The sequence below is a fragment of the Pituophis catenifer genome, unplaced genomic scaffold (genome assembly GCF_029215685.1).
Source record: "Pituophis catenifer annectens isolate HBS135680 unplaced genomic scaffold, rPitCat1.0.hap2 SCAF_6, whole genome shotgun sequence".
Lineage (NCBI taxonomy): Eukaryota > Metazoa > Chordata > Lepidosauria > Squamata > Colubridae > Pituophis > Pituophis catenifer.
Window position 1 is genome coordinate 3,576,799 of NW_027256886.1, and position 16,710 is coordinate 3,593,508.

A 16,710-nucleotide genomic window follows, 5' to 3' on the forward strand; every position below is an offset into this window, starting at 1 on the left:
CAATTAAAATTTAAAATAATTAAATAAATTTGGCTCAGTTTTAAAACCCCAGAAAATTTAAATACCCCAATTTAAAACTATTATGTTGATAGCCCAGCCTGGCGGAACAACAGGGTCTTCAGTGCGCAGCGAAACACCCGGAGGTCGGAGATCTTACGTATTTCCGGGGGCAGTTCGTTCCACAGGGCTGGCGCTCCCACATGACATTTTAACATTTAGACATGGTTTGCTTAAAACATATCTTTAACAATATTTATACATTCCTTTTAACCTTTTCAATTAATCATATTTATCCTTATTCTTTTCCCTTAACATTTTGACATTAAAACATAGTTCTTGCATCTAATATAATTTTACATGTTTTACATACAATTTCACTTCTCACCCAAGAAGCTTCTTCAGTTCTAACTCATGGGTAGGGATGGAAAGATTTATGTTCTTTGTAGTCATCTGATTATTAGGTCTCTGAGAATGATTGAGGCCACTTGGGGTTTATCTGTATCCTCAGAGTCACCTGTATAAATGGGTGTGGAATCTTCTTGGCAGTGCTGAAAGGCTTGTGTTGTAAACAGGAAGTGGGTGGTGTCGTATCCCTCTGTGGAGGAAAGGCTGTTCAATTTTGACATAGATGGCCTCTTTGACTCCTCTTTCCAACCAGTGGTCCTCTTCGTCCACATTGTGAACTTTGCTGTCTTCCAAATAGTGACCCGTGTCTTTCAGATGCAGGTGGACTGCTGAATCCTGTCCTTAGGAGTTTGTTCTCCTGTGTTGTGTCGTGTGTTTGTGAAGAGATCTTGTTTCCCCAATGTACAGAGTCAGCACATATCTTGCTGCATTCCACTGCATATCCCACATTGTTCTATTTTGTCCCTCCACAACATTTTTTATTTTATTTTTTTATTTTGTCGAGTACATATTAGGTAATATATATAAGTATAAGCATGAATTGAATACATAAAATGAATATAATTAAAGGGAACATTAGGACAGGGACGGTAGGCACGCTGGTGCTCTTATGCAGGCCCCTTACATACCTCTTAGGAATGGGGTGAAGTCAACAGTAGACAGTCTAAGGTTAAAGTTTTGGGGGTTTTGGGATGAGACCACAAAGTCAGGTAGTGCATTCCAGGCATTAACAACTCTGTTACTGAAGTCATATTTTCTGCAATCGAGTTTGGAGCGGTTCACTTTAAGTTTGTATCTATTATGTGCTCGTGTGTTGTTGTGGTTGAAGCTGAAGTAGTCATTGACAAGTAGGACATTATAGCAGATGATTTTATGAGCTATGCTTAGGTCATACTGAAGGTGGCATAGTTCTAAATTTTCTAAACCCAGAATTTCAAGAATTTCAAGTCTGGTGGCATAGAGTATTTTGTTACGAGCAGGGGAGTGGAGGACTCTTCTTGTGAAACATTTCTGGACGTGCTCAATGGTGTTAATGTCTGATATGCAGTGCAGGTTCCAAACAGATGAGCTGTATTCGAGAATTGATCTAGGAAATGTTTTGTATGCTCTGGTTAGTAGTGTAATATTACCTGAGAAGAAGCTACGCAAGATTAGGTTTACAACCCTTAATGCCTTTTTGGCAATGTTGTTACAGTGGGCTTTGGCACTTAGATCATTTGATATGAGTACTCCAAGGTCCTTGACAGAGTGAGGGTCATCTACAAAGTCATGTCCACTTAGCTTGTATTTAGTGTTCTGATTCTTTTTGCCAATGTGTAAGACAGAGCAATTGTTGGTTGAGATTTGGAGTTGCCAATTTTTTGACTATTCCAACATAAAGTCAAGGTCTTTTTGAAGGGTAACAGCATTGTTACCCTTCAAAGGCAGCGCCCTTATTTGGACCGAAATGCCCTATGCACTGTCACTCATGCGCTCGTCACCTCCCGTATTGACTACTGCAATGCTCTCTACATGGGGCTGCCCTTGAAGACCACTCGGAGGCTTCAGCTGGTGCAGAATGCGGCCGCGTGGGTAGTGATGGGAGTGTCCCAACACTCCCATGTTATACCTCTCCTGCGCGACCTGCATTGGTTGCCGGTTGCCCTCCGGGTGAGATTCAAGGTGCTGGTGATCACCTATAAAGCCCTACATGGCTTAGGCCTGGGATATTTGGTGGACCATTTGCAGCCAGCAACAGCTTCCCATCGCCTGGTGCGCTCTCACAGGGAGGGCCTACTCAGGGTGCCGTCGGCCAGACAATGTCAGCTGGCGACCCCCAGGGAGAGAGCTTTCTCTGTAGGCACACCCATCCTTTGGAATCAACTCCCTCCAGAGCTCCGGGTGGCCCCTGACCTTCGCTCCTTCCACCATGGGCTGAAAACGTGGCTATTCCATCTAGCTGCCCTAGACTGATGGGATTTTTAATAGAATTTAATGGGGTTTTATTGGATTTTTTGTCAATTTTATCATGGACTTTGTTTTTAACGGTCTGTTTGTTTTGTTTATTGTTGTGAGCCACCCTTAGTCCTGCAGAGATAGGGTGGCATATAAATCCAAATAAATAAATAAATAAATAAATAAATAAATAAATGGTTGGTAGTGTTAAATAGTTTAATATCATTGGTGAAGAGAACACAGTTACTTCTAATATGATCACAAAGGTCATTTATGTACAGTATGAAGAGTGTTGGTCCTAGAATGCTGCCTTGGGGGACACCGCTATTAACAGGTGCAGGATTTGATAGGGCGCTCCCTATTTTGACCACTTGTTGTCTGTTTGACAGAAACGCAGTTATCCAATTATGGAGGGGTCCGAAGATGCCGTAGTTTTAATTTTAGAAATAGCTTGTCATGTACCACTGAATCAAAGGCTTTACAGAAGTCTATGTAAATTGCATCTATTGCTTTGCCCTGATCAAGATTTGTAATCCATATGTTTTTGCTGTGTAGAAGTTGTAGATTACAGGATAAGTTTTTTCTGAAACTAAATTGTTTATTAGAGAGTAGGTTGTTTGTTTCTAGGTGGAGGGTAATGGATTGGATAATGATCCACCAGGAGCTTTTTCATAAAGACAAAGAGGAGAACAACAAACAGAATGATGTACTTCCATACTTTGCAGGAATATCTGAATATCTCGGAATATCTCGGAAAGTGCACACTTTAACCCCAGGAACGCATTAAGACAGAAGCTTGCCCACTTTAAGGACCAAATACCCTGACACAAACAGACAAGTGCAGACCTTTGGGATAAGAAAGAAAACAAGAAGTCCAGTTACCTTTTGTAAAAAGCACCTTTGGGACAACCATGGCCTGGATGATTGAGAAATACCATAGACAAGGGCTATATAACCCTATCATTATATTCTACCAGGATTATTTCAAATCATCATGTACCATATGTCTGTGAAATCTACCTGATAATAAAGGAGAATCTTGTGGGTCACAGCAATATTTGTTCTTCAGCATTATGTCTCATGCATACCCATATAAGCAGCTTATCAGGAAATTATCATGAAAAAAAAAATCCTTCCCCTTCCCCTGCAAATAGGAGAACATTTCTCATGTGGGCATCATAGTGTTTGAGTACCAAGTCTGAATCTACATAGTTGATCAATCTTCTGCAATTAAAAGAAATGAATACCATCACCCTAATAATTGGGGCTGTTGTAATAGATTCTGCAGCAGCTGTTATTAATTAACAGTTGCCCTTAATCCAAGCATTAAAGGTAGAGAACTATACATGTTGAGCAACACCTTAGTGCCATGGTAGTACAGTGGTCTAAGGCACCCTGTTATTAAGCTGGTTATTAAGACCAGCTGCCTGCAATTACTGCAGGTTCGAATCTCGCCAAGGCTCAAGGTTGACTCAGCCTTCCATCCTTTCTAAGGTAGGTAAATTGAGGACCCAGTTGTGGGGGCAATAAGCTGACTTTGTATAAATATACAAAAAAGGATGGAGGCTATTGCTGAGCACATTGTAAGCCGCCCTGGGTCTCTGGAGAAGGGCGGCATATAAATCAAATTAAAAAACAAAACAAAAAAAAAACACCTACCTAAAAATGAAGTCAGCACATGAGTTGCCTAACCCTTGAGCACACTGGGAAATGATCCATGCTAAAACTTTACCAGGAATAATTGCCTAACTCAGAAGCATCATTAAACCCAACAGAGGTGGTCTAAGTAGGACCTAGCCATCTTTGATGATATTGTGTGTTGCCTTATGGCCCCATACTTTTATTATTCTTTTTAGTCCTTACTGCCAAATTATTGATTACTGATCTTGATATGCCTCGTGGTGAGTACAGACTGACAGCTGAATCGTTTAAAAAAGAGTATTTGATCATTGGACATTGGGATACAAAAAGAGCTATTGTTTTATCCTTAAGTCCATCCCTCTGCAATCAACTTCGTCTTATAGGCCTATAGGAAATTAAATGGCTACCCAGTAAAAGGAACCTTTTATAGACTTCAGCATTTGATTCAATAAATAGGGATCTTCACTGAAAGAATCCTATGGAACTGAGCATGGATTCCAGATTCCTCTCAAGGCATTAGACTCAAATTCATGCCTAAAAACATACACAGAAGTGCATTGTTCCATATCAGAGAAAATTAATATCAATAAAGGAGATTAGGAAATGATATATACTGGCTCCCATTTTGTCTAATCTGAATATTAATGATTTCCCTTCATTCAACTGATATGCATGTGATAAAGTTAAAAATAAACATGTAAATATTGTGCTCCATGCAGAAAATGTAATATTAATGTCATGTTCCAAGATAAGGATAAGAAGAGTGGTGCACAGATTTAGTTCATGCTACCTACTCAACTACCTGAGCATCAATGAAGTAGTTGTTTTGAGGATTTTTTTTTTAAATTTATTTATTTTTATATGCCGCCCTTCTCCAGAGACTCAGGGCGGCTTACAATGCATTAAGCAATAGCCTTCATACTTTTGTATATTTTATACAAAGTCAGCTTATTGCCCCCACAAACTGGGTCCTCAATTTACCTACCTTAGAAAGGATGGAAGGCTGAGTCGACCTTGAGCCTGGTGAGAATTGAACTCGCAGTAATTGCAGGCAGCTGGATGTTAAATGCTGTCTTAGTAGGAGGCATTAGCCTCCTACGCCACTCAGGCTCTTGTGGTGATGGACTAGGTGTAATTGGACCCTGGAGAGGGAATTTACAAATCAAGTTTAGCCTTACCTATACTGAGGTGTTGTTTTAAAAGAAATTCCTGGTTCCCTCATAGAATACCAGAGTTGGAAGGGACCTTGGAGGTCTTCAAGTCCAACCCCATGAGTCTGTAACATTTCTGACAGGTAGCTGTCTAGTTCCTTCTTAAAAGCCTCCAGAGATGGGGCACCCATAACGTCTGAAGGCAAGGCATTCCACTGATTAATTGTTCTCACTTTTAGGTACTGGGGAAGCTGTTGCGCAACCGCACTCTCAACAACCTTCGCAACAAAGCGAAGGTTGGAGACTGGACGATAATTAGCCAATACTGCCGGGTCCAGGGAGGGCTTCTTGAGGAGAGGCCTCACCACCACCTCCTTCAAGGCAGCGGGGAAGGCACCCTCACCCAATGAAGCATTTATAATCCCCTGGAGCCAGCCTCGCGTCACCTCCCGGGAAGCCAGCACTAACCAGGAGGGACACGGGTCCAACAAACATGTGGTTGCATTCAATCTGCCCAGAATCCTGTCCACGTCATCTGGGGTCACAGGATCAAACTCATCCCAGATAACATTCTCAAGACCTGCCTCCGTCACCCTCGCTGGACCTACCCAGTCGGAGTCCAGACCTTCCTGAATCTGAGTGATTTTGTCATGCAGATATTGAACAAAATCCTCAGCTCTTCCCTCCAAGGGGTCCTCCCATGCTTCCTGGTGGAGCAGGGAGCGGGTCACCCTAAACAGGGCGGCTGGGCGATTATCTGATGATGCAATAAGAGCAGCAAAATGAGTACATTTTGCTGCTTTTATCACCACTAGGTAATTCTTAATATGAGATCTTACCAGTGTCCGGTCTGATTCAGAAAGACTAGCCCTCCAACTACTCTCTAGGCGTCTTTTTCGGCGCTTCATCTCCCTCAGCTCCTCGGTGAACCAAGGAGCCAGGTGAGATTGGCGCCGGGTCAGAGGCCGCAAAGGCACTACTTGGTCCAGAGCTCCAGCGGCCACCCTATCCCAGATTTGTTAATCATCTTAACAAATCTCTCCCCAAAATCCATCTTTTTTTAACTGTGCTAATGTAAATTGCCCATTCACATTGTCAAACACTTTCTGTGCATCTAAAAAGATCAACACCATTTGCTTCCTGTGGAATTGTTTTGGGATGCTAAAATAATACAGAAACATCAAGATTCTATCCTCAGAAGGAAGTACCAATAGGCTTTTATTTAGGGCAGGGATCTGCAACCTTAAACACTCAAAGAGCCATTTGGACCCATTTCCCACAGAAAAGAAAACACCGGGAGCCACAAAATCCTCCCCGTGCCTGACTATTTCTTGAGTGGCCACAAAACTAGCATATGTAGTTGAATTAAACATTCTGTTTTCTTCTGAAACTTTTCTTTTATTGGATTTAACCATGGTTGGCCTACCGGGGGTTGAAAAGCTCAATAAATCATTTGCCAGCAAGTGTCACACATTGGCGGTTGTAACACATATTTTGAGTGACAAGGAGCCTCAGCAGAGGGATAAAAGAGCCACATGCGGCTCCAGAGCTGCAGGTTGCTGACCCGATTTAGGGGAAAAAACAGTTTATGAGCTGGGAATATTGTTCATGACTGTCTTCCAAGCAGCACAGGTGCATCCTTAGAGAAAGGTTTCAGCTTGTTGTTGTTGTTGTTAATTGAGAAGTCGTGTCCGACCCATCGCGATCTCATGGAAACGTTCCTCCATGCCTTCCTGTCCTCTACCATCCTTGGTGTCCATTTAAGCTCACGCCTACTGTTTCAGTGACTCCATCCAGCCACCTCGTTCTCTGTCATCCCTTTCTTCTTTTGCCCTCAATCTTTCCCAGCATTAGGCTCTTTTCCAGGGACTCCTTCCTTCTCATTAGGTGGCCAAAGTATTTGAGTTTCATCTTCAGGATCTGGCTTTCTGAAGAGCAGTCTGGGTTGATCTCCTCTAGGACTAACAGGTTTGATCACCTTGCAGTCCAAGGGACTCGCAGGATCTTCTAGGTCTGAGAGAAGGCGGAGAACACTTTATTAGTTATCTGAAAGACATGTGCTAGGTTTTGCAAAGCCATGCTGGTAAACTCATGATCCTACTTTGAGATTCATGTTTCTTTCTCAGAGACTATTTTTTTGTATTAAATTTACAGATAAAGAAATAAAGGGTTATAGCATAGATCTATTTCAAGCTTTTTAGCTCTCGTCAGCTAGCCATACTCTTCTGGGATTCAAACCAGGGCTACTTACATATTAGGTAGATGTCTCTCCATGCATCATTCTTAGTGATGCATGCAAACCAGCGTCTGCATTTCCTGTGAGGAGAGCACATCTTTCTCCTTCTGTCTTGGCCACTTTTTACAGAGGCACGATTGACTGTGTTTTAACAAACTGCATCACTGTTTGGTTTGGTGGCAGCAACGTCTCAGATAGAAAGTCCCTACAGAGAGTGGTGAGGACAGCCGAGAAGATTATAGGAAGCTTGCTTCCTGTTATTCAGGATACTGCATATAAGTGCTATGTGCTTAAAGCTTGAAGCATTGTTAGAGACCCCACACACCAACTTTATGGTCTGTTTCTGTTGCTTCTCTCTGGAAGGAGGTTTCAAAGTATTTCTAATTGGAAGGGACTTTGTAGATCATCTAGTCCAACCTCCCTCCCAAGCAGGAGACCCTGCACCATTTCTGACAGATAGCAGTCCGGTCTCTTCTTGAAAGCTTCCAGTGATGAAGCTCCCACAACTTCTGAAGGCAAGCTGTTCCATTGGTTGATTGGTCTCACTGTCAGAAAATTTCTCTTATTTCTAGGGTGAATCTCTCCTAGATCAATTTCCATCCATTCTTCCTTGTCTGGCCTACAGGTGCTTTGGAAAACAGCTTGACCCCCCTCCTCTCTGTGGCAGCCCCTCAAATATCAGGCAGATGTTCTCTTACCATTTTTTGCTTATTTTAACTTTTGTTTCTAGTCTGTATTTTAGTTATGTTTTTGGTAGGTTAGATTGTTGTTTCTTTTTGTGTGAAGACCAATGCAAAGAATGAGTTAAGAAGCACTGCTTTCTCTTTGCTGCCTCTTACTTCTTTGCCATCTTCTCTCTTTAGTGGACCGACTGTTTCCTTGGGTTTTTTCTTGTTATTTATATGTTGGAAGAAACTTTTTAAAAATTATCTTTGATTTTTGTTGCAAGTCTTTGTTCATTCTGAGCCTTTGCTTTCCTGACTTCGTCTTTGCAAATTCTGGCTATTTGCTGATATTCTGCCTTAGCTATGTGTCCTCCTTTGCATTTTTTTGTATTTGTCCTTTTTGTCTTTCAATTTGTCAGGGATATCTTTGTGCAGCCATACTGGTTTCTTCTTGGATTTCTTGTTTTTCTTTTTCACTGCTATTGTGTTGGACTGGGCTTTTATGATCATATTTTTCAGAATTTCTCAAGCTTCTTAAATTGTTTTCCCCTTTAGGATTTTCATCCAAGGAATCTTTCCCAAGTTTTCTCTGAGTTTTCCCAAGTTCTCTCTAAGATATTTGGCAAGAACTAGTTTTCCCAAGTTCTCTCTAAGATATTTGATAAGAATTGTTTTTTTTCTTTAAAAAAAACATGAATGTTATCAGGAATAATTTATCTCTATCTGCTGATGCCCACAGGAATTCTTCTTTCCAATGGCCTCACCTGGAAACAGCAGCGACACATTGACATCACTTCTCTGTGGAAGCTGGGCCTGGGGAATAAAAGCATTGAGCATCAAATAAAAGACAGAGCTCAGATGTTGATGGAGATATTTAGACAAACCAAAGATCTGTAATTTGGGATGATGACAATGACTTAAATTCTTTGAGCCTGAAAAAAACCCTCCATTTTTGAGTATTTCTAATAAATTACACAGTCCAATAAACAAAGTCTTCATACCAGCCGTAATAATCATACACAGTAAACAGTTCTTTAGAGTTCCAAACAGTAAGACAGTAAATCAGATAAGAGATATCAGAGAGCAAGAAAGAGAACAAGCCATGTTTCTAGTTCCTTCTTAAGAACATTGGCAATAGAGCTAACCAATCAGTACACAGTATGAGGCAATACAGCAGTCTTAAAGCTAAACAATACAATACAACATAATGCAAACATACATTAATGGTTTTTATATCGCCAACCCAACAAGTTAAATAATAGTCATATTCCTAACACCCATTGTTTCTGTTCTATGTGACACTCCCTCAAATACACAAAGACATGTCCTCTGCTTGTCTTCTTTTCTTGCTTCCAGTTGTTGATAGGAATATTCCAGTATTCCATGATAGCAGTATTCTGGTATTTGAGCGGCTGCCACAAAGAGGAGCAGTCAATTTATTTTCCATCACACCAGAGGACAGGACAAGAAACAATGCATGGAAACTCATCAAGGAGAGAAGCAACCTGGAATTAAGGAAAAACTTTCTAACAGTGAGGGCAATTAACTGGTGGAACAGCTTGTCTTCAGAAGTTGTGGGTGCTTCATCACTGGAGGTTTTTAAGAAGAGCCTGGACAGTCACTCGTCTGAAATGGTATAGGGTCTCCTGCTTGAGCAGGATACTGGAAGACCTCCAAGGTCCCTTGGAGGGACCTATTCTGATTCTGTTCCCTTTAAGTGTTTCCTTCCAAGATGCTTATCATCTCAACTGCTCTCCCCAGATACCCTTTGATTTGTAAATGTTGTTCCAAAAGCACAGTGTAGAGAATTTGATGTAATGTTCTAATGGGATCTGAATAATGAGGAAGAAAAAGGAAGAACTGGCTGAATCCCACCACTGCTCCTGCGTGATTCTATTTGACTTGGGACTACTATTGACCCAGAAAGCTTCCCTCCAAAGTATTTTCATGAGTCATGTATCCCATGGAATGTGGTCATTTTTTTTTTTTTACAACTTACCCAATAGCTTGTATGGAGATTGTATTGCTCCTGTGGCCAATCTTAATTCAGTTTGTCCTGAAGGTGCTTTTTTCAAGAGGCAACTGGACTCCAGAAAGTCTAGTTGCTTCTTGAAAAAGCACCTTTGGGGCAACCATGACGTGGGTCACTGAGAACCTCCTTAGACACTTAATTCAGGTTGCAATCCATCAGATAAAGAGCAGCATTTGAGGGCAGATCCAAGTCTCTAGACCGTCCTGTGAATATAGCAATCAATTGGACAGTTGAAGAGTTGATGATTTAAGATAAAGAAGCTGAGAAACCCTATACAAACTATCCAAACGGTACTACTCAAAAGATGTGACTCATGAACAAGCTGTCAGTCACAGGAGGAGTGGGCAGTAAAAAGCAAGGGGGAATGGAGCAAATAGATATGTGAGATTTAAAATGACAAAACTCATAGAAAATAAGGCAGAGACCATGAACAAGTAAAAAGCAGATATATATATATATATATATATATATATATATATATATATATATATATATATATATCTGCTTTTTATAGGTCTTTGGTTATTCGGGTCTTCTCCCACGTAAAATTGGAAGTCGCCAAGACACTTCCAATTTTACATGGGAGAAGACCCGAATAACCAAAGACCTACATACAAACACCCGCGAAAACCTGAGAAAACAAATATATATATATATATATATATATATATATATATATATATATATATATATATATATATGCAAGTTTTGGTACATTCGGGTCTTTTCCCGTGCAAGATTGAGAGTATATTGGTGACGTTTCAACGAGGTCCCACTCTTCAGGCTAGTGTCTTCGGCTTCGTGCATTTATTGCAGAACACGCATTGCAGAACACAAGAACGAAATCAGAAAAGAAGAAAAAACTTCCTCTCTTTTCCAGCACCTTTTTTTTGGCGAGATTCGAACCTGCAGTAATTGCAGGCAGTTGGTCTTAATAACCAGCTTAATAACAGGGTGCCTTAGACCACTGTACTACCAAGGCTCTTACCTTACCTTAAAACAACAGGACACGAAATTGACTTTGAAGAAACCAAATTAATCTCCAAAACTGAACACTTCAACAAGAGAATAATCATGGAAGCCATCGAAATAGAGAAACACCCCCATAACATGAATAAATGCGATGATACCTCCTGCCTACTGGACATTTGGAAACTAGCCCTTGTCAACAGAAGAGTCCCAGCCACGAAGATTAACACCGGACCCAAGATAACACATGACACCACCACCAATCAACCTCACCAGATTCAAACCCAAACCCATCCCATAGACGAAATACAATCACCATCCAGAAGCCAGACCACGGCGGCATCACCAGCTGCTGCACGCCCCCACACAAAGCAAATTGACACACGCCGTGAACACATGCCAAGACCTCAAACTCGGAGCCAAACTAAAGCCCGGGATGTGGCATCACAGCCATCTGCTCAGGACATTACATCAAAAAACTCAGGATACCACAACACTAGAACTCAGGATGTTAACACACAGCCCATTACCCAGGTCGTTAAAACACAAAAGACTAAGGGGCACACATCAAGGACCTCACCCACACAGGATGTTACGAAACAGCTGACTAATCTGCAAACATCAACTCCATCTACCAATCAAGATGTAACAACACCAGCAACCAACCCGCTCACAGCAACAAAGCCAGCACCCCACACCTCCCCACCAGTATTTATAGAGAGACGGCAGCTCCGATCACGCTTTCCTCGAAGCCGAAAGCACCAGCCTGAAGATGATGAGTGGGACCTCGTCGAAACGTCACCAAGATACTCTCAATCTTACACGGGAAAAGACCCGAATACGCCAAGACTTATACAGTATACATATACTAAGACTTAATGACAAGTAATATGTTTTATTAGCACCCAAAGGGAAAAAAAGAAAAAAAAAACTTAACCATACAGCACCTTTTTCATACACAACCTCCTGGTCTTTAAAGCAGCAATATATTGAACAAGTGTCAGTGTGAGTAAATAGAAGCAAAACCCAATATTAAATGAATAGGTATATATAGGAAACATTTATCATAGTGAAGAGCTACTCTGGATTTAGTTTTATGCTTTTTATGGTGTTTACATTTAAACCTGTGTTGGAATAGCACACAGTTTGTAAGGGTGCGGATGCATTGACATCCTTGCAATAGGTTCTTCATTGAGTTCTTTCACTCCTTCAGGCAACCGGAAGCTGAAGGCCCTCAACAGGCTGGTCAGAAAGACGAAGATTTCAATTCTTCCAAGCTGCTCTCCCACACAGGAACGCTGACCTGTAGATGAGACAAGACATATATAAAGAGGATAATGAGTTGCTCTCCAGGGTATAACCACATCATCAAGGAAATCGGAACGGATTTGTAACAGCCGAAGATTTTCACGTTGACCTAGTATCTTTGAGCATAACTTTAACTCATAGATCCTTTACAATTTGCCTACTGAGCAAATAGATTGGCTGTTAGTATGGCTCTGCACTATATCCTACAACATCTTGAATCTCCAAGGACCTATGCAAGTGTCCTTCTTTGTAGACTTCAGCTCGGCATTCAATACTATCATTCCAGATAATCTTCTAACTAAACTGATTCAGCTAGCTGTGCCTGACCACACTTGTAAGTTGATCATAAGCTTTCTAACAGACAGGAAGCAGCTAGGCAGAATCACATTAGATACCTGTACAATTAACACAGATGTCCTTTAGGGCTGTGTGCTCTCTCCATTACTCTTTTCTCTCTATACCAACTACTGCATCTCAAAGAATCCCTCTGTTAAAATATTGAAGTTTGCAGATGAAACAGTGGTGATTGGTCTCATTCGAGACACCAACGAATCTACATACAGGCGGGAAGTTGAACAACTAGCTTTGGGGTGCAGCTGGAACAATCTTGAAGTGGACACACTCAAAACTGTAGAAATGATAGATTTTAGGAGAAGCCCTCCTATTCTGCCACCTCTTACAATCCTAGACAACCCAGTAGCAATAGTAGAGACCTTCAAGTTTCTAGCTCAAGACTTAAAATGGACACCTAACATTAAGAATGTCAACAAAAAAAGCACAACAAAGGATGTTCTTTCTATGCCAACTCAGAAAGCTCAGACTGCTGATCCAGTTCTACAAAGGAGCTATTGAGTCTGTCATTTGCACCTCTGTAACTGTCTGGGTTGGCACAGCAATCAAACAGGACAGACACAGACTTCAACAGATAATTAGAACTGCAGAAAAAACAATTGCTACCAACCTGCCTTTCATTGAGATCCTATATACTGCACGAGCCAGAAAGATGGCTGAGAAAATATCTGCAGATCCCTCACATCCTGGATATAAACTGTTTCAACTTCTTTCCTCGAGACGACACTATAGGACATTGCACACCAAAACAACCAAACACAAAGACAGTTTCCCCCCCACCCCACATGCTATCACTCTGCTAAGCAACTAATTCCCACAACCCTGTTAATCAACCTAGTAGGACTGTATTACTATTATTCTGCTCATTTTTCCTATTACATATTTCTTCATCTTCTTATTATAACTTTGTTGCTTGTATCTTACAATTTATATTGTTTTATTTAGTATCCTAGTATGATTTATTTAGTATCCTAGTATGATTTAGTATGATTTAAAAGGGACGTGGTGGCTCAGTGGCTAAGATGTTGAGCTTGTCGATCAAAAGGTCGGCAGTTCAGCGGTTTGAATCCCTAGTGCCGTGTAACGAGGTGAGCTCCCATTACTTGTCCCAACCTAGCAGTTCGAAAGCCCATAAAAAATGCAAGTAGAAAAATAGGGACCACCTTTGGTGGGAAGGTAACTTGAGTTCCGTGCGCCTTTGGCATTTAGTCATGTCGGCCACATGACCACGGAGACGTCTTCGGACAGTGCTGGCTCTTCAGCTTTGAAACGGAGATGAGCACTGCCCCCTAGAGTCAGGAATGACTAGCACATATGTGCGATGGGAAACTTTACCTTTACCTTATGATCTATGTTGATTGCTTATTAAGTATCCTATGACTATCACTAAGTGTTTTATCTTATGATTCTGATGAATATATCTCACGATGATTATGATAATGATTTATCGCTTGTTGCTTGTATCACTTGGTGCATACACTGATTAGAATGTAATTATCATTAGTATTTCTTTGCCGTTGAAACTCTGTAGCCTCAGGAGAACTTCAGACTCTCACAGTTTTGAAACTAGAAGGAATTCAGATTTCTTGATTTTCTGTTCAAACCATGATGATTTCAGAATAACTCAATAGTGGGAAACTATAAATTATAAGTTGCTTTGGGCTGATAGATGTACCTATTCCAAATGGCAGAAACTCTTCTCGATCAAGGAACTTCCCATCCTTGTCTAAAAAGTGATTTGGGTTGAATTCTTCAGGTGTCTCCCATTGTTCAGGATCAAGGAGAACGGAGCGTAGGTCTGCGATAACAATGCTCCCCTATAAAAAAAAATATAGGATGAAATAGAACAGTTCCATAATGAAATGGGCAAAAAGGTTCAGACCAGTGGTGGGTTGCTACTGGTTCGGCCCAGTTCTACCAGTAACTTTAGGAACTAGTTCTCCGAACCAGTAGTAACGGCAGCCAGGCCACGCCCTCGAATTGGTCCCCCGGTCTCTGCTCACTCGCCCACCCAACATGTCCGTCAGATGGTAAGCTGGCTGAAGCAAAGAAGTATTTCAGCTTCCTGGCCGCAGGGTGCCGAAAAGTCCTTCAGCCGGTTAGAAGAAAGCTGTGCGTGTGCGAAGATGATGGCAGCGACCGGAGGTCTTTCCGGCGCTGTGCGCCAGTGGCTGGGTGGAAAAGAAGCCTCTCAGCTTCCAAGTTCACTAGCAGGCTCAGTCCCTTCATAGGGTCACTTTTCTCTGCGCCTGAGAAAGATCAAAAAGCACAGAGAAGCCTTTAATGACGAGGTAAAAGAAAACGAACCACTGAGGGAAGGAGCCCCCCAAAGCTGCCACCATTGCAGCCCCCCCCCAGCTTGGAGCTCCAAGTGGAAGAAGTCCTCAGCTGTTGCGAAGAAGAGGCAGCTCTGGGTGTGCCACGCCCGCTTCTTTCTCTTTGAGAGCAGCTTTGCAAACAAGGTGCAAAGTGGCTCTCAAAGAGAACGAAGCGGGTGTGGCATACCCAGAGCTGCCGTTTCTTTGCAACAGCCGAGGACAGAAGAGTTCACTCAGGAGTGATGCCAGCAAGGAAGGCGGCCAGGTCAGAGGGAGGCATAGCCCGAGTTCTCTGGGAAAGGTAAACAAGTGTGGGGAGGTACAGGGGAGCGGACTCGGCCCCCCACATGTTGCATCCCCTCCCAGCCTTTGCCCATGCCTCCATGCCACCAGCATCTCTTGAAGCCACTGCCGTTGGAGCTGCGACAGGGACTGGGGCAGCCCGGTAGCAGCCACGAGCCATGCTTTCGTCTAAGCGGTGTGGGTGGCAGAGGGAAACAGGTGCTTCTCTCTGCACAGAGCTTTCTGGATGAGACTTGGAGGAAAGTGCAGTTCATGGCTGCTAAATTTTGCTGTGCTGCGCCAAACGCTTTCCCATAAAGAGCAACGAAGGAGAGAAATAGCCGCTGACCTGGAGAACATGTGGAGTGGAGCAGCTCTGTGTGCTCTCCACTGGCTGTTTCTTCCCCTTTGCTAGCGCAGCACAGCGAAATGTAGCAGCCATGACCTGTGCTTTCCTCCAAGGCTCATCCGGAAAGCTCTGCGCAGAGGGAAGCATTTGTTTCCCTCTGCCGCCCACAGCGCTTAGAGGAAAACATGGCTCATGGCTGCTAAACCACCTCTGGTTTCTTGTCCTTCGCTCGTGCAGTACAGTGAAATGTAGCAGCCATGAGCTGCACCTCTAAATGAAATCCGGAAAGATCTGGCTGGAGAGGGGTGCCTCCGTCCACCGGCTCAGGGCAGCGGGCTCAGCTGCAGCCCAAATGAGCCAAGGAACTGCGGGGAGCCTCCCGTGTGTTGCACCCAGCCTTCTCCCGCGCCTCCGTGCCACCAGCATCACCTGAAGCTGCCGCCGTTGGAGCCACAACAGGAACAGGGGCAGCCCGGTAAGCTGGGTGCCTGAAAATGGCATGGAGGTGTGGGGTGAAGGCTGGGAGGGGAGTGCAACATGCGGGAGGCTCCCCGCAGTTCCTCGGCTTGTCTGAGCTGCAGCTGAGTCCACTGCCCTGAGCCGGTGGAGTGGGTTGCTCTGGCTGCAAGCACAGGGAAGGCCCGTCAGAGGTGAGAAGGGGCACTTTTCAGCCAGGAAGGGCAATGGAGGGAAAGCCAAGATGACCACCGCCACCCCACCGCATCCCGACCTGGATATGGGGCCGGAGGGTCAAAAAAAAAAAAAGCGTCCAAAACTCCCAAAAATTTTAGCCACCTTTTCGGTGGGCGTGGCTTGGGGGGATCATGTGACTGAGTGTGTAAGTGACGTCATGTTGACCACGCCCAATCAGTCATGTCCCCTACCAAGCCACACCCACAGAACCGGTAGTAAAAAATTTTAGAACCCACCACTGGTTCAGACAATATTGATGAAAACTGTTGTGGCTCCGTCCTCCGAGCCTATCTTATTGGAGGAAGAAGGCTCCGAACATGAAGGAGAGGAGACGGCCAGGCCTCCCTCTCCAGGACCCTCCTCTCTGGCAATGCC

General features: G+C 43.0%; 1 protein-coding gene across 3 annotated transcripts in view; it reads right to left on the minus strand.

The window, feature by feature from the left end:
* Positions 1-11,913: 11,913 nt before the first annotated feature.
* Positions 11,914-16,710, minus strand: part of LOC139318644 (cytochrome P450 2J2-like) — a 44,351-nt gene continuing 39,554 nt past the window's right edge. For all 3 annotated transcript variants that reach the window (XM_070946196.1, XM_070946195.1, XM_070946197.1), the window contains 2 exons: positions 14,369-14,510; positions 11,914-12,337 (listed from right to left, as the gene is read on the minus strand). In XM_070946196.1, coding sequence (XP_070802297.1) covers positions 12,153-12,337; positions 14,369-14,510 — 327 coding nt within the window. In that variant the 3' untranslated portion in view covers positions 11,914-12,152. The remainder of the gene's footprint in view (positions 12,338-14,368; positions 14,511-16,710) is intronic.